Source organism: Mastacembelus armatus, chromosome 13 (assembly GCF_900324485.2).
Source record: "Mastacembelus armatus chromosome 13, fMasArm1.2, whole genome shotgun sequence".
NCBI classification, from domain to species: Eukaryota; Metazoa; Chordata; class Actinopteri; order Synbranchiformes; family Mastacembelidae; genus Mastacembelus; species Mastacembelus armatus.
In genome coordinates, this window is record NC_046645.1 from 10,743,977 (window position 1) to 10,760,923 (window position 16,947).

Here is a 16,947-nt window from a genome sequence, read left to right on the forward strand (position 1 = left end):
CCTGAACCTAAATGTAAACTAACACTCTCCCTGACTACAATTCAAATGGCAATAATGTCTCTAGTAATCTCCTCCTCTCAAAAAACTAACAGTTTGAGCAGTGACTCAGACCTTTTAAAGCCTTGACATATTGAAGCGCCCAGCTCCTTCAAAATTCCCGCGAAGCAGGACACGTCATGTGACGTAACGAGGCGTCGCTCGCAGCGAAACACTGTTCAGCGACCCTGCCGCTTCAAAAAATCGATACTGTGTCGAGCGTCACATCACTACGAGTCCGTTAATTTATCAAGTTAGTAAATATCGATGACAACATAACATTGTAAATACACACGCCCCGTTCATTGCGGAAAGAAAAGTAAAGTTATATAAACCACTAGCTAACCGCTAATTTCCCTAGGACTGGGAATTTACCGAGAGCTCTTGAAGGCAGCACGAGAAGGAACAGGAAGTGCAAGCGGTGTCTTCTTGGACAGACACTGTGCTTCGGACACGGTGAGTTAAAGTTCAACTCAGTATTTCTCTCGTATCTCCGCTTTATTACCAATGTACGATGTGTAAGTGAGACTACATCCGGGCAACTGATGTAACAGGCGGTAACAAGAGTAGACGTGTTCCTGAAAAAGTAACGTTAATAAGGCTAATTTATAGCATGTGAGCCAAGTTAGTGGAAACAACTTAAATGACATTTAGGCCGGGTGTTTGAAAAACTGATATATTTTCATGCGTTTTGGCCTTTCATCCACATAAAAACTCCCTTTTAAGTCATAGAAAATGATTATTATTGAAAATCCCGGCCAAAGTGGCCCAAACCCTTACTCTAAAGTTTAGGGTTTGGGTGTGTCCAGGGGAAAACGGGAGTTTTAGATTTATGAACGTTGTTTACGTCCATTGTTAGATTACAGTGAAGAGTAACATGTATGGGGTCAGAGAGGTCCTATTTCTTACGTTCGTGCGAACTATGTTTGCTTGTTTGTATGTAACGTTACAAACACAACTGCTCAATAACATCAAGTAGCAAAGGGAAAAGCGCGCCATTTCGGTGACAAAACAGCGGGAAATCAGTCGTGTTTTTTTTCTTTTTCCCAGCATTCTGATTGGCTAGCATGGATTTATGCTTTGCGTTACACTGCCACCTATAGGTTTATGAGGTGAAGCTAGGTCACAATTAGCAATACTGAAGACTAGTATTTGAATGTTTGAAAATACATTCAATACAAATTTTGGTTTCAAAACTGAAAGCTGACTCAAACATTTGGTAATAAAATTTGAATATCTGGAACAAAGGCTTCATTCTTTTCAGTGTTACAAATCAGTCCCTTCAAGTTTTAAAACTTGCTTTGCAAGCGTTGAACTCTGTCCTTTCAAATATTCACTCAATTATATTATTATAATTACATAATTATATTCTTCATTCTTCACTTTTTTTAAAGTAGCCCCCAGGTTGTATTTACTTTGCATTTGTATTTTGGGTTTTGCTGAACAGGTGCAACACGTAGCTTTCTAAGCCCTCAGTCCAGAACTTGCCTCCTAGTTTCCACCATGGACAACTTGGAAGAAGACCTGACATGCTCTGTGTGCTACTCTCTGTTCTCTGACCCACGGGTTCTGCCGTGCTCACACACCTTCTGTAAGACCTGCCTGGACAGCTTGCTCCATGTGACTACCAACTATTCCATCTGGCGTTCACTCCGCCTGCCGCTAAAATGCCCCAACTGTCGCAGCGTGGTTGAGCTGCTGCCATCAGGTGTGGACGCTCTGCCCACCAACGTATCTCTGCGGGCCATCATCGAGAAAGTAGGAGAGAATTACTCATGTCCAGCTGAAACATTTATCCTTTGACTACCTGTCAGTGTGACGTTGACTGTTGCTTTTGTCGTTTCACTTTATACTCATGTGTCTTGCATGTGCGTTCGCTTATCTGCTGTTTCAGTACCAAAGAGACAGAGAGCCTCAACCCCCATCTTGTCCGGAGCACCACAAGCAGCCTCTGAACATGTACTGCGTCCAGGACCGGAAGCTGATCTGTGGGCTGTGTCTGACTGTTGGGCGGCACCAGGGCCACCCCATAGATGACCTGCAGGTGGCTTTTAAAAGAGAAAAACTCAAGGTATTGCTACTACTGCCCAGACTCTCTGAGCACAGATGGGCACAGGTGGACTTCTATGTTGTGTTAATCAATGCCACTGCAACTTATATATGGAAAACCAAACATTCATCTAAATGCATGCTCTCCCTCTGTCAGCTGTGTGAGCTAGGGGAGCAGCTGGAGCAGATGAAGGCCCACTGTGAGGATCTGGTGCAGCAGGAACGACAGGAAGTCAATCCCAGAAAGAGGCAAGCCTACCTGGAAGCTCTGGATGAAGCAGGTGAAGAGGTGACGCAGGCCTATGATCCACTGATCCACAGAGTGAAGCAGCTACAGGTGTGTTTCATGGCTGAACTACTTCAATTTTATAGCACACATCATTGTCAAAAGTTCAGTGATTGTATCGATCATGCATGCAGTGTGTAGCACAAAGCACATGATTCCAGACAAAAACAAACCAATCTTAAATTCTCAGACAAGCACTAGTCAAGTTTTAGACAAAGCTCCATCTAAAAGTAAACTTTTCCTGGATTCATGTCATATGGGATAGATGTTATTGGTGGGTAAAAAGTCAACACGGTTCTTTGGTTGTAGAGCTGCTCCCGTATGGATTATTAATGCTGTACATTGGCAGATTAGCTCAACATCCCCTGAATTTAGATTGAAGTACTGATACACACAGTACTGATAACAGCCTTGTTTCCTTCAGGAGGAACAATTGTGTCTGGTGTCCTTTGGTTTGTCAGTAGAAGATGAGAATTCACAAATGATCTTCCTGGAGAAGGTGCATATGTTCCGCGAGAGGGTGGAGGAGTTCATTAAAACTCCTCTGCCTTCAGTCCCGAAGCTCTCCATCAGCCCAAGAGCAGCTCAGTACCTTCAGCAGCAGGTAGGATGATTATTTAACAATCAGTGAGAATTAGCTGCTGGCAGGATGTGGTTTTAGATTAGATTTTTTTTCTGGCTTTGGCCAGAGAACAACAGACCCCACCACTACTACCCCATCAGATCCAGCCAACGGCATGCTGATCCACCACACTGTCAGTCTTGAGTACACAAATTTTAAAAAGGCAGTGCCACCATTGAATATTCCCAGATGAAAATCTAAGTTATCATTGTGTAACAAAGCAGAACAGAATGTAAAGAAAGAAAAATTGAAAAGTCTGTTATGCTCCCTCCAGATCTTGGTGGACATAGTGTGGGCCCTGTGTAACCTGACAGATGCTGGCCATGAACAGATTCAAATGGTCATCGACTCTGGAATCGTCCCTGATCTGGTTCCTCTGCTCAGTCACCAGGAGGTCAAAGTTCAGGTATGGAGAGAACATTTGTGCTGTGTAGCTTTAGTCAACCAGACCTGATTTGTGCTCGTTAAATTGCAATATTTTAAACCTTCCTGTTTCACAATCACTACAGAGACAATTTTTAAATTGAATTTTATGACTGTAATTAAATTACTCCTATCTCCAATAAAATGGGTCTGAGGATTTGTGGCTTTGTGTGGCTTTGTGTGGCTTTCTAATAAGAAATTCTCTATAAATAAACATGTATTTTTCCTGAAATAATGTCACACTTCCTCTCCACATCCAGACTGCTGCCCTTAGGGCTGTTGGAAACATAGTGACTGGCACAGATGAACAGACCCAGGTGGTGCTCAACTGTGACGCCCTTAGCCACTTCCCTGCCCTCCTGACTCACCCGAAGGAGAAAATCAACAAGGTGATACATTCACTGTCCTCTTCCTCCTCGTCCACACTGATCATCAGTTGTCTGGAAGTGATGAAATCAGAGACTTTGTGTCTCTGTGTGAATGCTGTGGGAAAGGTAGTTGATATGACAGATAACCCATGGCAGGAATTCACAGCATGGAGACAAGTTGGGGTGGGGTGAGGAGGGGGGATACTTGTCTATCGGCAGATGATAAAATGTGTGATCCCATGGGTCGGTGGCCAGAGGGTACTGAGACCAAGAGATAAACGGCGCAACAGCGAAAACACACGCAAGAGAGAAACACTGCAACAACGAAAACACACGCAAAAGGGAAACACTGCAACAACGAAAACATGCAAGAGAGAAAACACATGCAAGAGAGAAATGCTGCAACAACAAAAACACACGCAAGAGAGAAAACACAACAGAAGTGTGCCAGGCCGATAGGGGGACCCTGAACAGACCGGTCACTTGGAAAACGAGGCCTCCCCCCTTTTGTGATCTGAACAATGGATTTGAGTCTTAAAGATGACCTAGCCCCACCCACAGCACCCTGTCTCGACCAGAGGTCATACTCTCAGAAACAAAGAAGCTCATTTGACAGTTTTTTGTTTTGTTTTTTAAGTCTGTGTTAAGAGGAATGGGCAGTCTTTGCAGTATGATTTCCCTCACTGGTTCCTTCTGTCTGGTTGAAGGTGTCGTACATTAAACCTGACTTCTCTGGTTAGGTTCAGACCTGTGAATGCCTCAACCAGTGTGGCTTAAGTGCCTCTCTCAGCAGACAAATGGCACTAACTCCTGTATTTGTGCTTTTTGTCCTGTAGGAGGCAGTGTGGTTCCTGTCCAACATCACAGCAGGCAACCAGCAGCAGGTGCAGGCCGTAATTGATGCCAAGCTAGTTCCCATGATCATTCATCTGCTCGACAAGGTCTGTAGTCTTTTCATAGTTCTCAAAGTTAAGGAAAATATGTTGCTTACTTTGCATATATTTTTAGGGTGACTTTGGCACACAGAAGGAAGCTGCCTGGGCCATCAGCAACCTGACAATAAGTGGGAGAAAGGATCAGGTGATGTTTTTTTTTTTTTTTTTTTTTTTAAATTGCATTTCACCATGCATGTACTAAACTACTCTGCCTTTTCATTACTCACCAAAAAACATTTGATCTTTGTATACTCCATTGATTAAGTATCCCTTCCTTCTCTAACTTGTCATATTAACTGTGTTAATAGGTGGCACACCTAATTGAGAAGCAGGTGATCCCTCCTTTCTGCAACCTGCTGACAGTGAAGGATGCTCAAGTTGTGCAGGTTGTTCTCGATGGCCTCAGCAATATTCTCAAAATGGCCGACGATGAGGCAGAAACTATTGCTAACCTCATTGAAGAATGTGGTGGTGAGTTTTCAGGGGTTTTTTTTCACCATCAGTCACTGTGTGATCCAATGATGTGCTATTTGGTCTTTGTCTCAGGTTTGGAAAAGGTGGAGCAGCTGCAGAATCATGAAAATCATGATATCTACAAATTGGCACTTGAAATAATTGATCAGTTCTTCTCATCTGATGATGTAAGTTATACACTCCCAGATAAATATAGAACAGTAAGGCTAATTCCTTTATTTTTGCTGTAGACTAAAAACATTTGGATTTAATGCTTAAAGATGAATATGAGAGAAGAGATAAACATTTCATCTTTTATTTTCAGGTATTTACATCTGGATCTGATACACAACTTAGAAAAATTTATTTTTAAACCTGAAACAAAAAGCGCCAATGTGACACGATACCCCCACTCCTGCTCTCGCATCGTGACCGCTCTCTGCATCCCACAGGCTGGTCGCAGCCTTACCTCAGGACCCGTACACGCCTGCCAGGCACTCAGGTCTGTGTTGACCATGCCTTTCCAAGCATCCCCGTAGATGCACGAGCCGTGCCGGTTAGTGGCGCGCAGCATGACCAGCCATATGTCCATGGTGAGGAACAGGTGGATGGCTGAGGCAACGTTACACCAACGCTACCCAGGACGGGCGGCTTCGTTCACGGGCAGCCTCGGCGGGTTGAGGGCTCGCGCTTCGTCTTCGTCCTCTTCTCTTCCTCCTCATACTTGTCTTCGCTGTCGCCCTCGCTCTCAGATAGCTTCGGGTACTTTCGGAGGGTCCTGGGACAATTTTGGGGGCTCTCAGATAACCGGGTAACCTCGGAATGGTCCGCGTACGAGTGACGGGGACACGCCAATGATGAACACGGCAAGCTGGTCGATGTGCCCCACCGAGGACTGCGTGAGGGTTAAAGTGAATAAGAATTAATATTTGGTCTCGCTTGACAATATGACCCCCTAGGCTTTATCTTACCGTACACCTGCAGCGCCAAAATGCTGGTGAGGTGTCTCTAGGACCAACATCAAGACTGGGATGACCCCCAGCTACTGCCGGAACTACTCCAGCAGTGGAGAACCTGGGAAGAAGAGCTGCAGTTTCTCCCTCAAGTCCTTCTATCCCGCCCATACACCCCAAAGTATATCACTGCGCCCATTAGAGAGCGAGAGATTTGTATGTTCTGAATGTGTCAGAACAGGCCAATGGGGTAGTGGCTTATGTGAGAATACTGACAATCGAGGGCAGCACACATCTGGCATTCCTGATGGCTCGCTCTCAAGTCGCCCGCAAGCGCGTTCTCTCCATGCTCTATTATGATACTCGCGTAGCTAATCTCTGAGTCGTGCCACAGGTTTTTGTTGGCACCTGTGTGGACAAGATCCAGGAGCTGACTCACCTTCACACCTGCAATTATATCGACTCATTGTAGAACACCGCTGTTGACCTAACATAGGCCAAGTCACTTTGGGAGCTGATAAGACCCAGCTGTAGTCACAGCTACAGCTGGCATTCCTGATGGCTCGCTCTCGTGTCACCTCCAACTGCATGCTCTTGATGCCCTCGACTGGAACTGTGCGCTGTCCTCGCCAGAGCTCATCTCATCCCCTTGAAAGTGCGCTCACCCTGGACATCAAGAAAACAGTGCTGTTGTCTGGCACTGTTACTGTACTCACCTAGCTAATCTCTGAGTCGTGCCACTTCAGAGTCTTTGTCGGCAACTGTGTGGCTGAGATCCAGGAGCTGACCACCTTCACACCTGGCGTTATGTCAACTCATTATAGAACAATGATGTTGACCTAACACGCGGCAAGTCACTTTGGGAGCTGACAAGACCCAGGTGTAGCCACAGCCCTCTCCCCCCTCCTGCTCCTAGATCCAGACCAGTGGCCTACAATTCTGACCGACACCCTGAAAGGGCCTCCAGATCCCACTGAGCTTCGTAATGAGACTTTCTGCGGAGTTTCCACTGCAGCAGATCCTGTCCCTCCAAGCTTCACTGAGTATAACACTTGGATGCAATTGCTGGAAGTTATAACCCAGCAGTTGCATGGGCTGGCCACTGGAGCTGGATCACCATCTACTGAGGACTACCGTCAGGCATAGACCCTGAGAATGGCTCAGCATTTGCAGACATATCTGTTGAAGAGCTGGAACAAATGATAGCCTGTAAATTGGCATAGTACAAATGCCTGGTGTCAGGGTTTCCTAAGAAGCTGACACATACTATGGCCCAGTAGGTGAAATAATATCTCGCAACTGTTTCCAGTACCTGCTTTCATCCATCCACTTTGTCAACAACCTCACTGCTTCAGATAAACAGGAAAAGGACAACTTTGGAAGATTGGGCCATGGTTGGATGCATTCAGAGAGAAATACTCTTGTTGTACCAGAGAGGCATAACTCTGTAGATGAAATGATGGTTCCTTTAAGGGGAAGTTCAATGGAATAAGACAATACATGCGTGGGAAACCACATCCCTGGGGCTTCAAGATCAGGGCAAGAACAGCAATCTTAAGCATGCTCTGCAACTTTGATATGTACCAAGGAAGTGTGCAGGGTAATTTTGCAAAGTCTGAGCTTGGATTGTCAGGAGATGTTGTAATGAAGCTTGCATCAACACTTCCTGTTGGCCAAAACTACAAGATATATGCAGACAACTTCTTGACATCTGTTCCTCTACTTATCAAACTCCTTGAGCGTGATATCCACTTTGTTGGAACAGTATGCCCAGCTTGTGTCCCAAACCTCAGGTTAGCAGAGGAGAAGGAGCTGAGGAAACAAGGCGGAGGAGGTTTTGACTGCAGAGTGGAACAAAATCACATCATCTGTGTTGTGAGGTGGTATGACAGTCAGTCACTCTTCTCTCCACTTTTCATAGTCCACACCCAGTTGACAAGGTTTCCCGGTGGGAGAAACCCACAAAGTCCTACATTGAAGTGAGCAGGCCATCCATTCTGAAGACATACTTCCAATTCATGGGTGATTTGCTTGACTCGTTCACAGCAGAGTACAAGGTCCACATTCGATCTACATGCTGGTATTTATACATTTCTTGGCACACCATGATCCTTGGAGTCATCAGTGCTTGGCTTCAATACAAGTGTGACTGCAGAACACTGCTGATCCCTGCAAAGCAAGTCATGAACAGGAGGCACTTCCAGGCACAGCTGTCAACCTCTCTAATCCAAACCAGTACCTTGAAGAGAAGGACACCATCTCTGGATGAGGCAAAACCATCAAGCCCAAGTGTCAAAAGGGTTGTCCAAAATGCTCCCCCTCCTGATGTTTGCAAAGACAATGTGGGCCAATTGCCTCTAAAAGCTGATAAAAGAGGCTGACGCAGGCACCGCAAGGATGGATATACATCAACTGTATGCATCAAGTGTTGTGTGCATTTGTGCTTCACAGATACAAAAAACTGCTTCCTTCAGTTTCACAAATGAGGAATTCAACTAAGATGGCATCCACCAAATAAACGACTCGCAAGTTACTGCCAAATGTCTCCACCAAACCAGTAAAGTTGCCTCTTTAAGGTTACAGTGTTCTTACAGGGCCTTAGAATGTCAGATTGAAGTTGAGCCCTCACTAATCTGTTAGCCATTTATGTTAAATTGTGTCATGTATCAGTGCTTTACATATGGACAAATGTGTTTTGTGACAATCACCTTGGCATTTGATCATCAAATTAGTTCATCTTTGAATTACATAAAATTACTTTTTTTTTTTCTTGTAATTTTTAAATTCTTGTGCTATGTCAAACTGTTTTGTTAATAAAGTTCATTTTAAGACACTTGTAATGTTATTTATTCTTCAGTACCAATTTTTGGACTGGTGAGTCCAAGTTTTTCAATTTTGCAACATTTTTCACTCAAACCAAAACTTGACAAAACATTTTCTTCAGAGGCCTATTACAGACAGTTTCAGAAGAAAAAAATTTTACATCCATGAAGTCAATGCTGGGGTCTCAGACGGTTAAAAGGGTGTGCGCTCATGACTGAAGTAAGTTCTGTGACTGATGACTTCATGCTGCTTAATGAGTGTTGGTGTTAGCGCATGCTAGCTTCTCAGCCTGCAACTTGCACATTGAGCTAAGTTAATACTCCTTGCTAAATAATTTGTGCCCCTTGAATCAAGTAATCAACTTTAAATGCCTGCCTCTTATGCCCCTCCCCTAATCAGCCATGCCATGAGACCTGTGTGAATGGACCCATTGTGTATGAATGTCTGGACGCAATACTGAAGAGCCAGGTTCATCTCACATGATCACAGGATGTGACGATGGGGCAGCATCCTTTCCCCCTGATGGTCAGGGCCAGGAGTGGCTGTGCGGGTGACATGTCATCACAAGGATTTTTTAAAATTTGTTTTTCAATTAAGTTAGTATTAATTGACACTGGACAATGCTATTGGCATGTGTGGAGCAGCAGTGCATTGTATTAAGATGCATTTGGTAGCTTTTGGGCTTTTTCTTTTTGCCTCCAATCTGTTCCTTTTTAAGATATTTTTCAGTTTCATTGCTTTTGTAAAGGTGATTGATGATTGTATTCCACCCTCACACCAGATTCCTAACCTATGCACCAAACATGGGCTTGATGCTGTGAAATTCTGACACCATCACTGTAATCGAATGACCTGTTCCCCTTGTTTCATATGTTTCAGCCTGCCAACCAGGTGTTAGTGAACTTTTACAGAAACGTGATAGAGTCCATCTTGATGAACTGCGCCACAGTGTGGTACACAAGCTGCACTGTAGCCAAGAAGAAAGACCTGCACCATGTAGGATGGAGCTCCCAGATCTTGACACCATCTACAGCAACAGGCTTGTGAGGAAAGCAAACAGTATAGTCACACACAGCACACACCCTAGCCACACCCTGTTTGAATCACTGCCTTCTGGAAAACGGTATAGGACAATAAAGTCCACGACAAGTAGGTTAAAAAGCAATTTTTACCCCAGGGATGTGGTCTCTGTCACACCACAGAACAGGGGAACCAAACTGAAATCTTTCAAAAAATTAAAATTTGATGCATGTGCAAAAACTAACAATGCATCAAAATAAGTATTGTTACTAATCTTTGACATATCCAAGACTGTGTTAAGGGGTAAAAAAATATCCAGTCCAGACTTTTTAATATTGAAAATAAGTTATTTTGTGCTCCCCTCCCCCACATCTGTGATCGATTAGGAAATTGACATTTAAAGAGTTAAAATCCTGGATATACAGTGAAAAAGTATTTAGTCAGCCACCAATTGTGCAAGTTCTCCCACTTAAAAAGATGAGAGAGGCCTGTAATTTTCATCATAGGTATACCTCAACTATGAGAGACAAAATGAGAAAAAAAATCCAGAAAAGCACATTGTCTGATTTTTAAAGAATTTATTTGCAAATTATGGTGGAAAATAAGTATTTGGTCACCTACAAACAAGCAAGATTTCTGGCTCTCACAGACCTGTAACAACTTCTGTAAGAAGCTCCTCTGTCCACCACTCGTTACCTGTATTAATGGCACCTGTTTGAACTCGTTATCAGTATAAAAGATCCACAAGTCTACAACCTCAAACAGTCACACTCCAAACTCCACTATGGCCAAAACCAGAGCTGTCAAAGGACACCAGAAACAAAATTGTAGACCTGCACCAGGCTGGGAAGACTGAATCTGCAGTAGGTAAGCAGCTTGGTGTCAAGAAATCAACTGTGGGAGCAATTATTAGAAAATGGAAGCTATACAAGACCACTGATAATCTCCCTCGATCTGGGACTCCACGCAAGATTTCACCCCGTGGGGTCAAAATGATCACAAGAACGGTGAGCAAAAATCCCAGAACCACACGGGGGGACCTAGTGAATGACCTGCAGAGAGCTGGGACCAAAGTAACAAAGGCTACCATCAGTAACACTCTATGCCGCCAGGGACTCAAATCCTGCAGTGCCAGATGTGTCCAGGCCCGTCTGAAGTTTGCTAGAGAGCATTTGGATGATCCAGAAGAGGATTGGGATAATGTCATATGGTCAGATGAAACCAAAATAGAACTTTTTGGTAAAAACTTGTTGTGTTTGGAGGAGAAAGAATGCTGAGTTGCATCCAAAGAACACCATACCTACTGTGAAGCATGTGGGTGGAAACACCATGCTTTGGGGCTGTTTTTCTGCAAAGGGACCAGGACGACTGATCCATGTAAAGGAAAGAATGAATGGGGCCATGTATCGTCAGATTTTCAGTGAAAACCTCCTTCCATCAGCAAGCGCATTGAAGATGAAACGTGGCTGTGTCTTTTAGCATGACAATGATCCCAAACACACCGCGTGGGTAACGAAGGAGTGGCTTCGTAAGAAGCATTTCAAGGTCCTGGAGTGGCCTAGCTAGTCTCCAGATCTCAACCTCATAGAAAATCTTTGGAGGGAGTTGAAAGTCTGTGTTGCCGAGCGACAGCCCCAAAACATCACTGCTCTAGAGGAGACCTGCATGGAGGAATGGGCCAAAATACCAGCAACAGTGTGTGAAAACCTTGTGGGGACTTACAGAAAACATTTGATCTCTGTCATTGCCAACAAAGGGTATATAACAAAGTATTGAGATGAACTTTTGTTATTGACCAAATACTTTTTCACCATAATTTGCAAATAAATTCTTTAAAAATCAGACAATGTGATTTTTTTTCCTCATTTTCTCTCTTAGTTGAGGTATACCTATGATGAAAATTACAGGCCTCTCTCATCTTTTTAAGTGAGAGAACTTGCACAATTGGTGGCTGACTAAATACTTTTTTGCCCCTGTGTGTATATATATATATATTTTACATTTAGTAGTTTTGATCAGAACTGAAGTTGAGTAACAGATTTATGCAAAAAAAAATAAGATAAATATTTATATATTTTTACAGCAGTTTTTTTGGTGGATGTTTTCATCCCAAATGTAACAAAAGGGTAGTGTTTTCAAACAGTGCACAAGGGTTAATCACTTAAAATCAACAGTGCTGCAACTTTTTTTTATTATATATATATAATCTTGGGTCCTCTACCAGAGGCCTGGGAGTTTGAGGGTTCTTCACAGTATCTTAGCTGTTCCTAGCACTGTGCTCTTCTGGACTGAGGGCACAGATGTTGTTCCTGGGATCTGTTGGAGCCACTCTCCCAGTTTGGGGGTCACAGCCCTGAAGGTGCCAGTACACCAAGCACAATACCAAATAAAATACCCAGTACACCAAGCGCAATACCAAATAAAATACCCAGTACACCAAGCACACTACCAAATAAAATACCTAGTACACCAAACACAATACCAAAATCCAAAATATAGCCGCAAGCGGCGATGAACGGCCCTCACTGCAAGCAAACCGCCTCCTCAAGCGCCCCCCAAGCTGACCTCCCGCTTAATTGACACCCCCCCCCGGGGAGAGTGTCGGTTGGCCAGTCAATGTATTTTGACTTTTGTTGGGGGTGCTGTAGAGCCATTGTTTTGAGGTCATGTATGAAACCTTTAAAAAACAAAATATTTTCACGATCTTGAATTGTGGGCAAATATTTGTGAGTTTTCAAATATGTTCAGGGGGTCAAATTTAAGTTTAAAGCGCAGAAGAAGAATATTTCCAATGATTTCCAGGCCCACGGCTACCTGTCCATCATAATATATACATATTAATTACATATATGTATACATATACATATTAATATAATTGAGCAGTAATAATGGTCCCTTGCCTTCACCTTCGGTGGGGGCTCGGGCCTAATAAAATATCCAGTACACCAAGCACAGTACGAAATAAAATATCGAGTACATCAAACAAAGTATATATATATTATATATATATATATATATTAATTATACAAAGTATATATATAATATATATATATTATATATACTGTGTACTATACATATATATGTGTATATATATGTATATATATATATACATATGTGTATATATGTATGTATATATGTATATATATATATATATATAAACACCAGTCATTCCTTCTGCCTCATTGTATTATGTAAACATCTTCCCAGTTCAATGTGAAATTCAGAATCAATGACAATCCCATTTCAAAATGTATTGTTTTAATTATTTCATAGATAGAATTACTGATTTAATATGGGAAAAAACAAAGACTTAAAATGCAGTTGGGTTGTCAGGTCATTTCAGGAACAAGTTAGATCTCATAATACACATGAAAGGTGAATCACATTTGCAAAGGCTTCATGTGGCTGTGCTTCATGGGAACACGCTGGTTCAAAAAGATTCAGAGCTTCTTAAAGCCTCATTTTGCCATCACTAATGGTGGCGTTAATCCTTTTTGCGTGGATTTGCTGGTTTTTCCACCTCAACATGTGCGAATCTGAGCCACGTGCCTGACGGTTAAAGCTTCGATTCAAATAAATCTCGTTCTCTGTTCTCGCGTTAACAGCTGACGTCATTTCCAGTGCGAGCCGCCGGAAGTTACTGACTAAAGTAGTCTTTGTAATTCACTCCGAGGTTAAACAAACAATCCGATACTAGTTCATAGTTTAGAATAGGTTGAATGCAATGGTCATTAACAGCTTGCGTCTCCTGTGACGTCGAGTAACGTATAGCATCTCCTTCTCACGCATTAGTATCTCAGATGTGAGCGGTGGGAGAGAGACAGCCTGTATGAAACCCACCGCTTACTGTCAACAGCTGATGCAACCTGCTATTTGGTGAATTTGCTGAAAATACTAACTGAGCTACTACCTCGTCGTTCAGAGTTAAGCTGAAAGAAGCTCAGAGGAAATGTCAGTGGAGTGTCCACTCTCACCACCTCCATCTGCTCCAGGTCCTCCTCCACCACCACCACCTCCTGCCCCACCACCTCCCCCAGCTGCAGCTGCAACTGCAACACCCAAGAAGAAGCTGTATCAGACTGTAGCCAGCAGCAGGAGTCCTGTAGAGGGGGACTACACAGAGCCCCTCTTACTGCTCAGTCAGAGGGAGAGCAGGTGAGATTTTTCAATCAGGAAATCAACTTTAAATATTCTGAATTCTAAATATTTTGACTGATGTCATATCAGATTTAAAATGTATTAAATGGTGAACTATAGAACTCATTTTTGCTTTAAAGCTGCTTTATATAAGAATTTACAAAAAGTTTAGTTTTCAAAACAGGATTATGATTATTAATGACAAGTCGCCTGCACAAGAATGGAGGAGCAATCCTGGTAATATCTAATGTTTAATAGTATTGAAAATGTAAAAACATCGTGCAGATCAGTATAGATCAACATCAAACCCCTAGCACCAAAGAATCAAATACAGCATGAGGCCTATGCTCATGGATCTGTTGCCCAAGTGCATGCTGGGAGAGTTCTCACTGCACTGATCTCAATTCACATGAGCAGCCCTTGGCAAATTCTGTGCATCATGATTTTGCTTTAACGCTCCATTCATTTAGCCTTTATTTCAAAATAAGAGTGCACTGTGCACAAACTTATTATTTTGGGGTTCTAGGTCACTTCTATAAAATTCTGATGGCCGTTTTCACCATGTTTTAGCAAATGGTCAATCATTCGGATAATGATTTGTTATATTAGCCACAAATTAACAGAGTTGAAACAACACTGTTTGAACACAGGCTTCAGTGGGGTTTTTTTGTGTGTGTGTGCGCTTCAGTTTTAGGAAGGACCTGCAGTGGATACTTGTGAACACATACGTGCCTTCCCTCATCCAGGATGGTCCACAGTAAGTCAGGAAAGTCAGTCCTTATCAAATGACACCTTAATTGAGATTCAAGCAAGAAAACACCTGTACAACACAACTACAACTTCTGTATTTACAGGGGAGAGTTTGTGTGTGCAGTTGGACCTGAATGCTCTGATGTTTAAGAGATGCATTTAACATATGTTTGCCAGGGTGTAACTGTGTGTTACTCATTTACCTTTCAGGTGTGGTCTGGTGGCTCTGTGGATGGCTGCTTACCTTCGACAGCCACACCTGAGTATTGACATGGAAACCGTGGTTCAGACGGCAGTGAGCAGGGGATACACAGCACAGGGTGAAATGTTTTCAGGTAACAAAGTGTGTAAACTGTTTTAGCCCAGACTATTAAAAATGACCAAACTAGTACTGAAGTAGTTTGTGTGTGTGTGTGTGTGTTTCTGTCATAATGGATTTCCCACAGAAGTTTTCTGATAGCATTAGAGCCTCCTGAAGGCAACATAAATACCTTCACATCATTTGCTGTTGCCTGAGGACCAAATATGACATGTGACTCCAAGGACCAGGTGCATAATATGACTTTAAAAATGACTGGTCATATAACTTTCTAAAGTTTTATTTAAGTAACAATTCAGTCTTTTTTTTTTTTTTTCTTTTTTTTTTTTTTACGGGAAACTAAATTGTAGCTACACATTATGTTGAGTTTACTCTGTTTCTTTATGTTCTCATTAAGATTTTCACTTTATCAGCTAACAACATGGCCCTGCTGGCAGAAAAGGTTTATGGCTGTAAGGCAGAACTTCTGTCAGGAGGTTTAAGCAGTAATGCAGCAGCCATCATTGCTCACCTGTGGGGGAGACAGCCTGTTCTCATCCCGTATCCTGGACCTGACAAAACTGCTGCCTCCCGTTAGAGCTGTACATTGGTTAAGGTGCTGTATTTCAGGCTGTGCAAATTTGAGTATATGTTAGCTGATAAATAACACAGAGATCTGTATAAATGTTTTGGTTATGTTGGAAAAACCATTATTGGCTGTTAGATGTTGTTTTAAGTCCCAAATATAAATATCTGTGTCAGCCTCAGTGATTCATTATCAGCCTGGCCATACTCCAACCTAGAAAACATTACAGGGCAAAAATCCTTGACAGTATGTACAGATATGATGAAGACTACAACCATGAGCCATGCCAGCATAATGGCCACAGGGCACACTGGGCAGTCGCTTCAGGTAAGAATGGATAAAGGTGCTTTTCAACTACAGGCCATACTGTGAAAAGTAAATGAAGCATTTCATGAAAGTAAGCCTGTTGATACTTTTAAACATCAACACACTACAACTACGGTTTCTAATCATTGCAGGTGTTCTTCTGGGTTTAGAGCAGAGGAGTGTAGCTGAAGAGCACGCTCGGCCTGATCCCACCCTTCCCTGGCTTTTCCTGCCCAGTGACACCAGTGCTCCCTGTCCCGCCAGCAGCACAGGACTCCGAGAAGTTTATGTCCTGGCTAAGCAGGGTAAAAGTCTGCGCTACCAGCTGTGGAGTTTAGACAGTGTAGCTCAGAGTAACAGGCAGCTGAGGACGATGGACCCTCAGAGAGCTAATGATGAGAAACATTATGTAGTTCCTGAAGGAGGTGTGGAGGCTGGGCTGGCTGGGCAGGTGGTGTTGCTCCACACAAAGACAGAAGTAATAAAGAGTATGATGCTGTTGGTGAAGAGGAGTGAATACTATCCGGCTTTATAACCCATGTAAACATCTACTACCATATGTGGTAGTAGGACATAAAAAAATGGATTTTTTTTTCCCCCTTTATGATGAATACTTTAAACTTTCATTTAAAATGATTTAATTGGGTAAAACAATCAGATTAGGGTATTTTATGTTCTGGTTACATTTTTAGAACTGCCCTGTACTAAATTCTAATATATAACGTATAAAAAAAAAAAGTCACTGTTAGACCAGACCACATTTCCCTAAGATGAGACAATCCTATTTTTATGTCGAATTATATTTTTTTCTCACAGATTTACATGAGGTACTTCACTCATTGCTGACTGAAATACATTTATAAAATAAATGGGTTAAATTAAGATTTTGTCATATTCACTGT

General features: G+C 42.6%; 2 protein-coding genes across 3 annotated transcripts; both read left to right on the top strand.

The window, feature by feature from the left end:
• The first annotated feature begins 425 nt into the window (after window positions 1-425).
• LOC113136978 (tripartite motif-containing protein 59-like) lies at window positions 426-15,197 on the top strand. 2 transcript variants are annotated; one of them, XM_026318194.1, is made up of 15 exons: window positions 426-492; window positions 1,484-1,794; window positions 1,931-2,107; window positions 2,243-2,422; window positions 2,796-2,975; window positions 3,268-3,399; window positions 3,677-3,805; window positions 4,621-4,725; window positions 4,793-4,864; window positions 5,028-5,190; window positions 5,266-5,360; window positions 9,828-9,991; window positions 13,961-14,123; window positions 14,794-14,862; window positions 15,066-15,197. In XM_026318194.1, the coding sequence occupies exons 2-14, from the start codon at window positions 1,540-1,542 to the stop codon at window positions 14,797-14,799; spliced, it is 1,821 nt and encodes a 606-aa protein (XP_026173979.1). In that variant the 5' UTR covers window positions 426-492; window positions 1,484-1,539; the 3' UTR covers window positions 14,800-14,862; window positions 15,066-15,197. The 2 variants fall into 2 exon arrangements, with proteins under 2 accessions (XP_026173979.1, XP_026173988.1); XM_026318203.1 differs by lacking the exons at window positions 13,961-14,123; window positions 14,794-14,862; window positions 15,066-15,197 and having other exon boundaries at window positions 5,498-9,941.
• Window positions 15,158-16,927, top strand: actmap (actin maturation protease). Its single transcript, XM_026318218.1, has 5 exons — window positions 15,158-15,190; window positions 15,302-15,404; window positions 15,588-15,714; window positions 15,996-16,066; window positions 16,198-16,927. Exons 3-5 carry the CDS (start codon window positions 15,596-15,598, stop codon window positions 16,578-16,580), a joined length of 573 nt encoding a protein of 190 aa, XP_026174003.1. The 5' UTR covers window positions 15,158-15,190; window positions 15,302-15,404; window positions 15,588-15,595; the 3' UTR covers window positions 16,581-16,927.
• The last annotated feature ends 20 nt before the right edge of the window (window positions 16,928-16,947 follow it).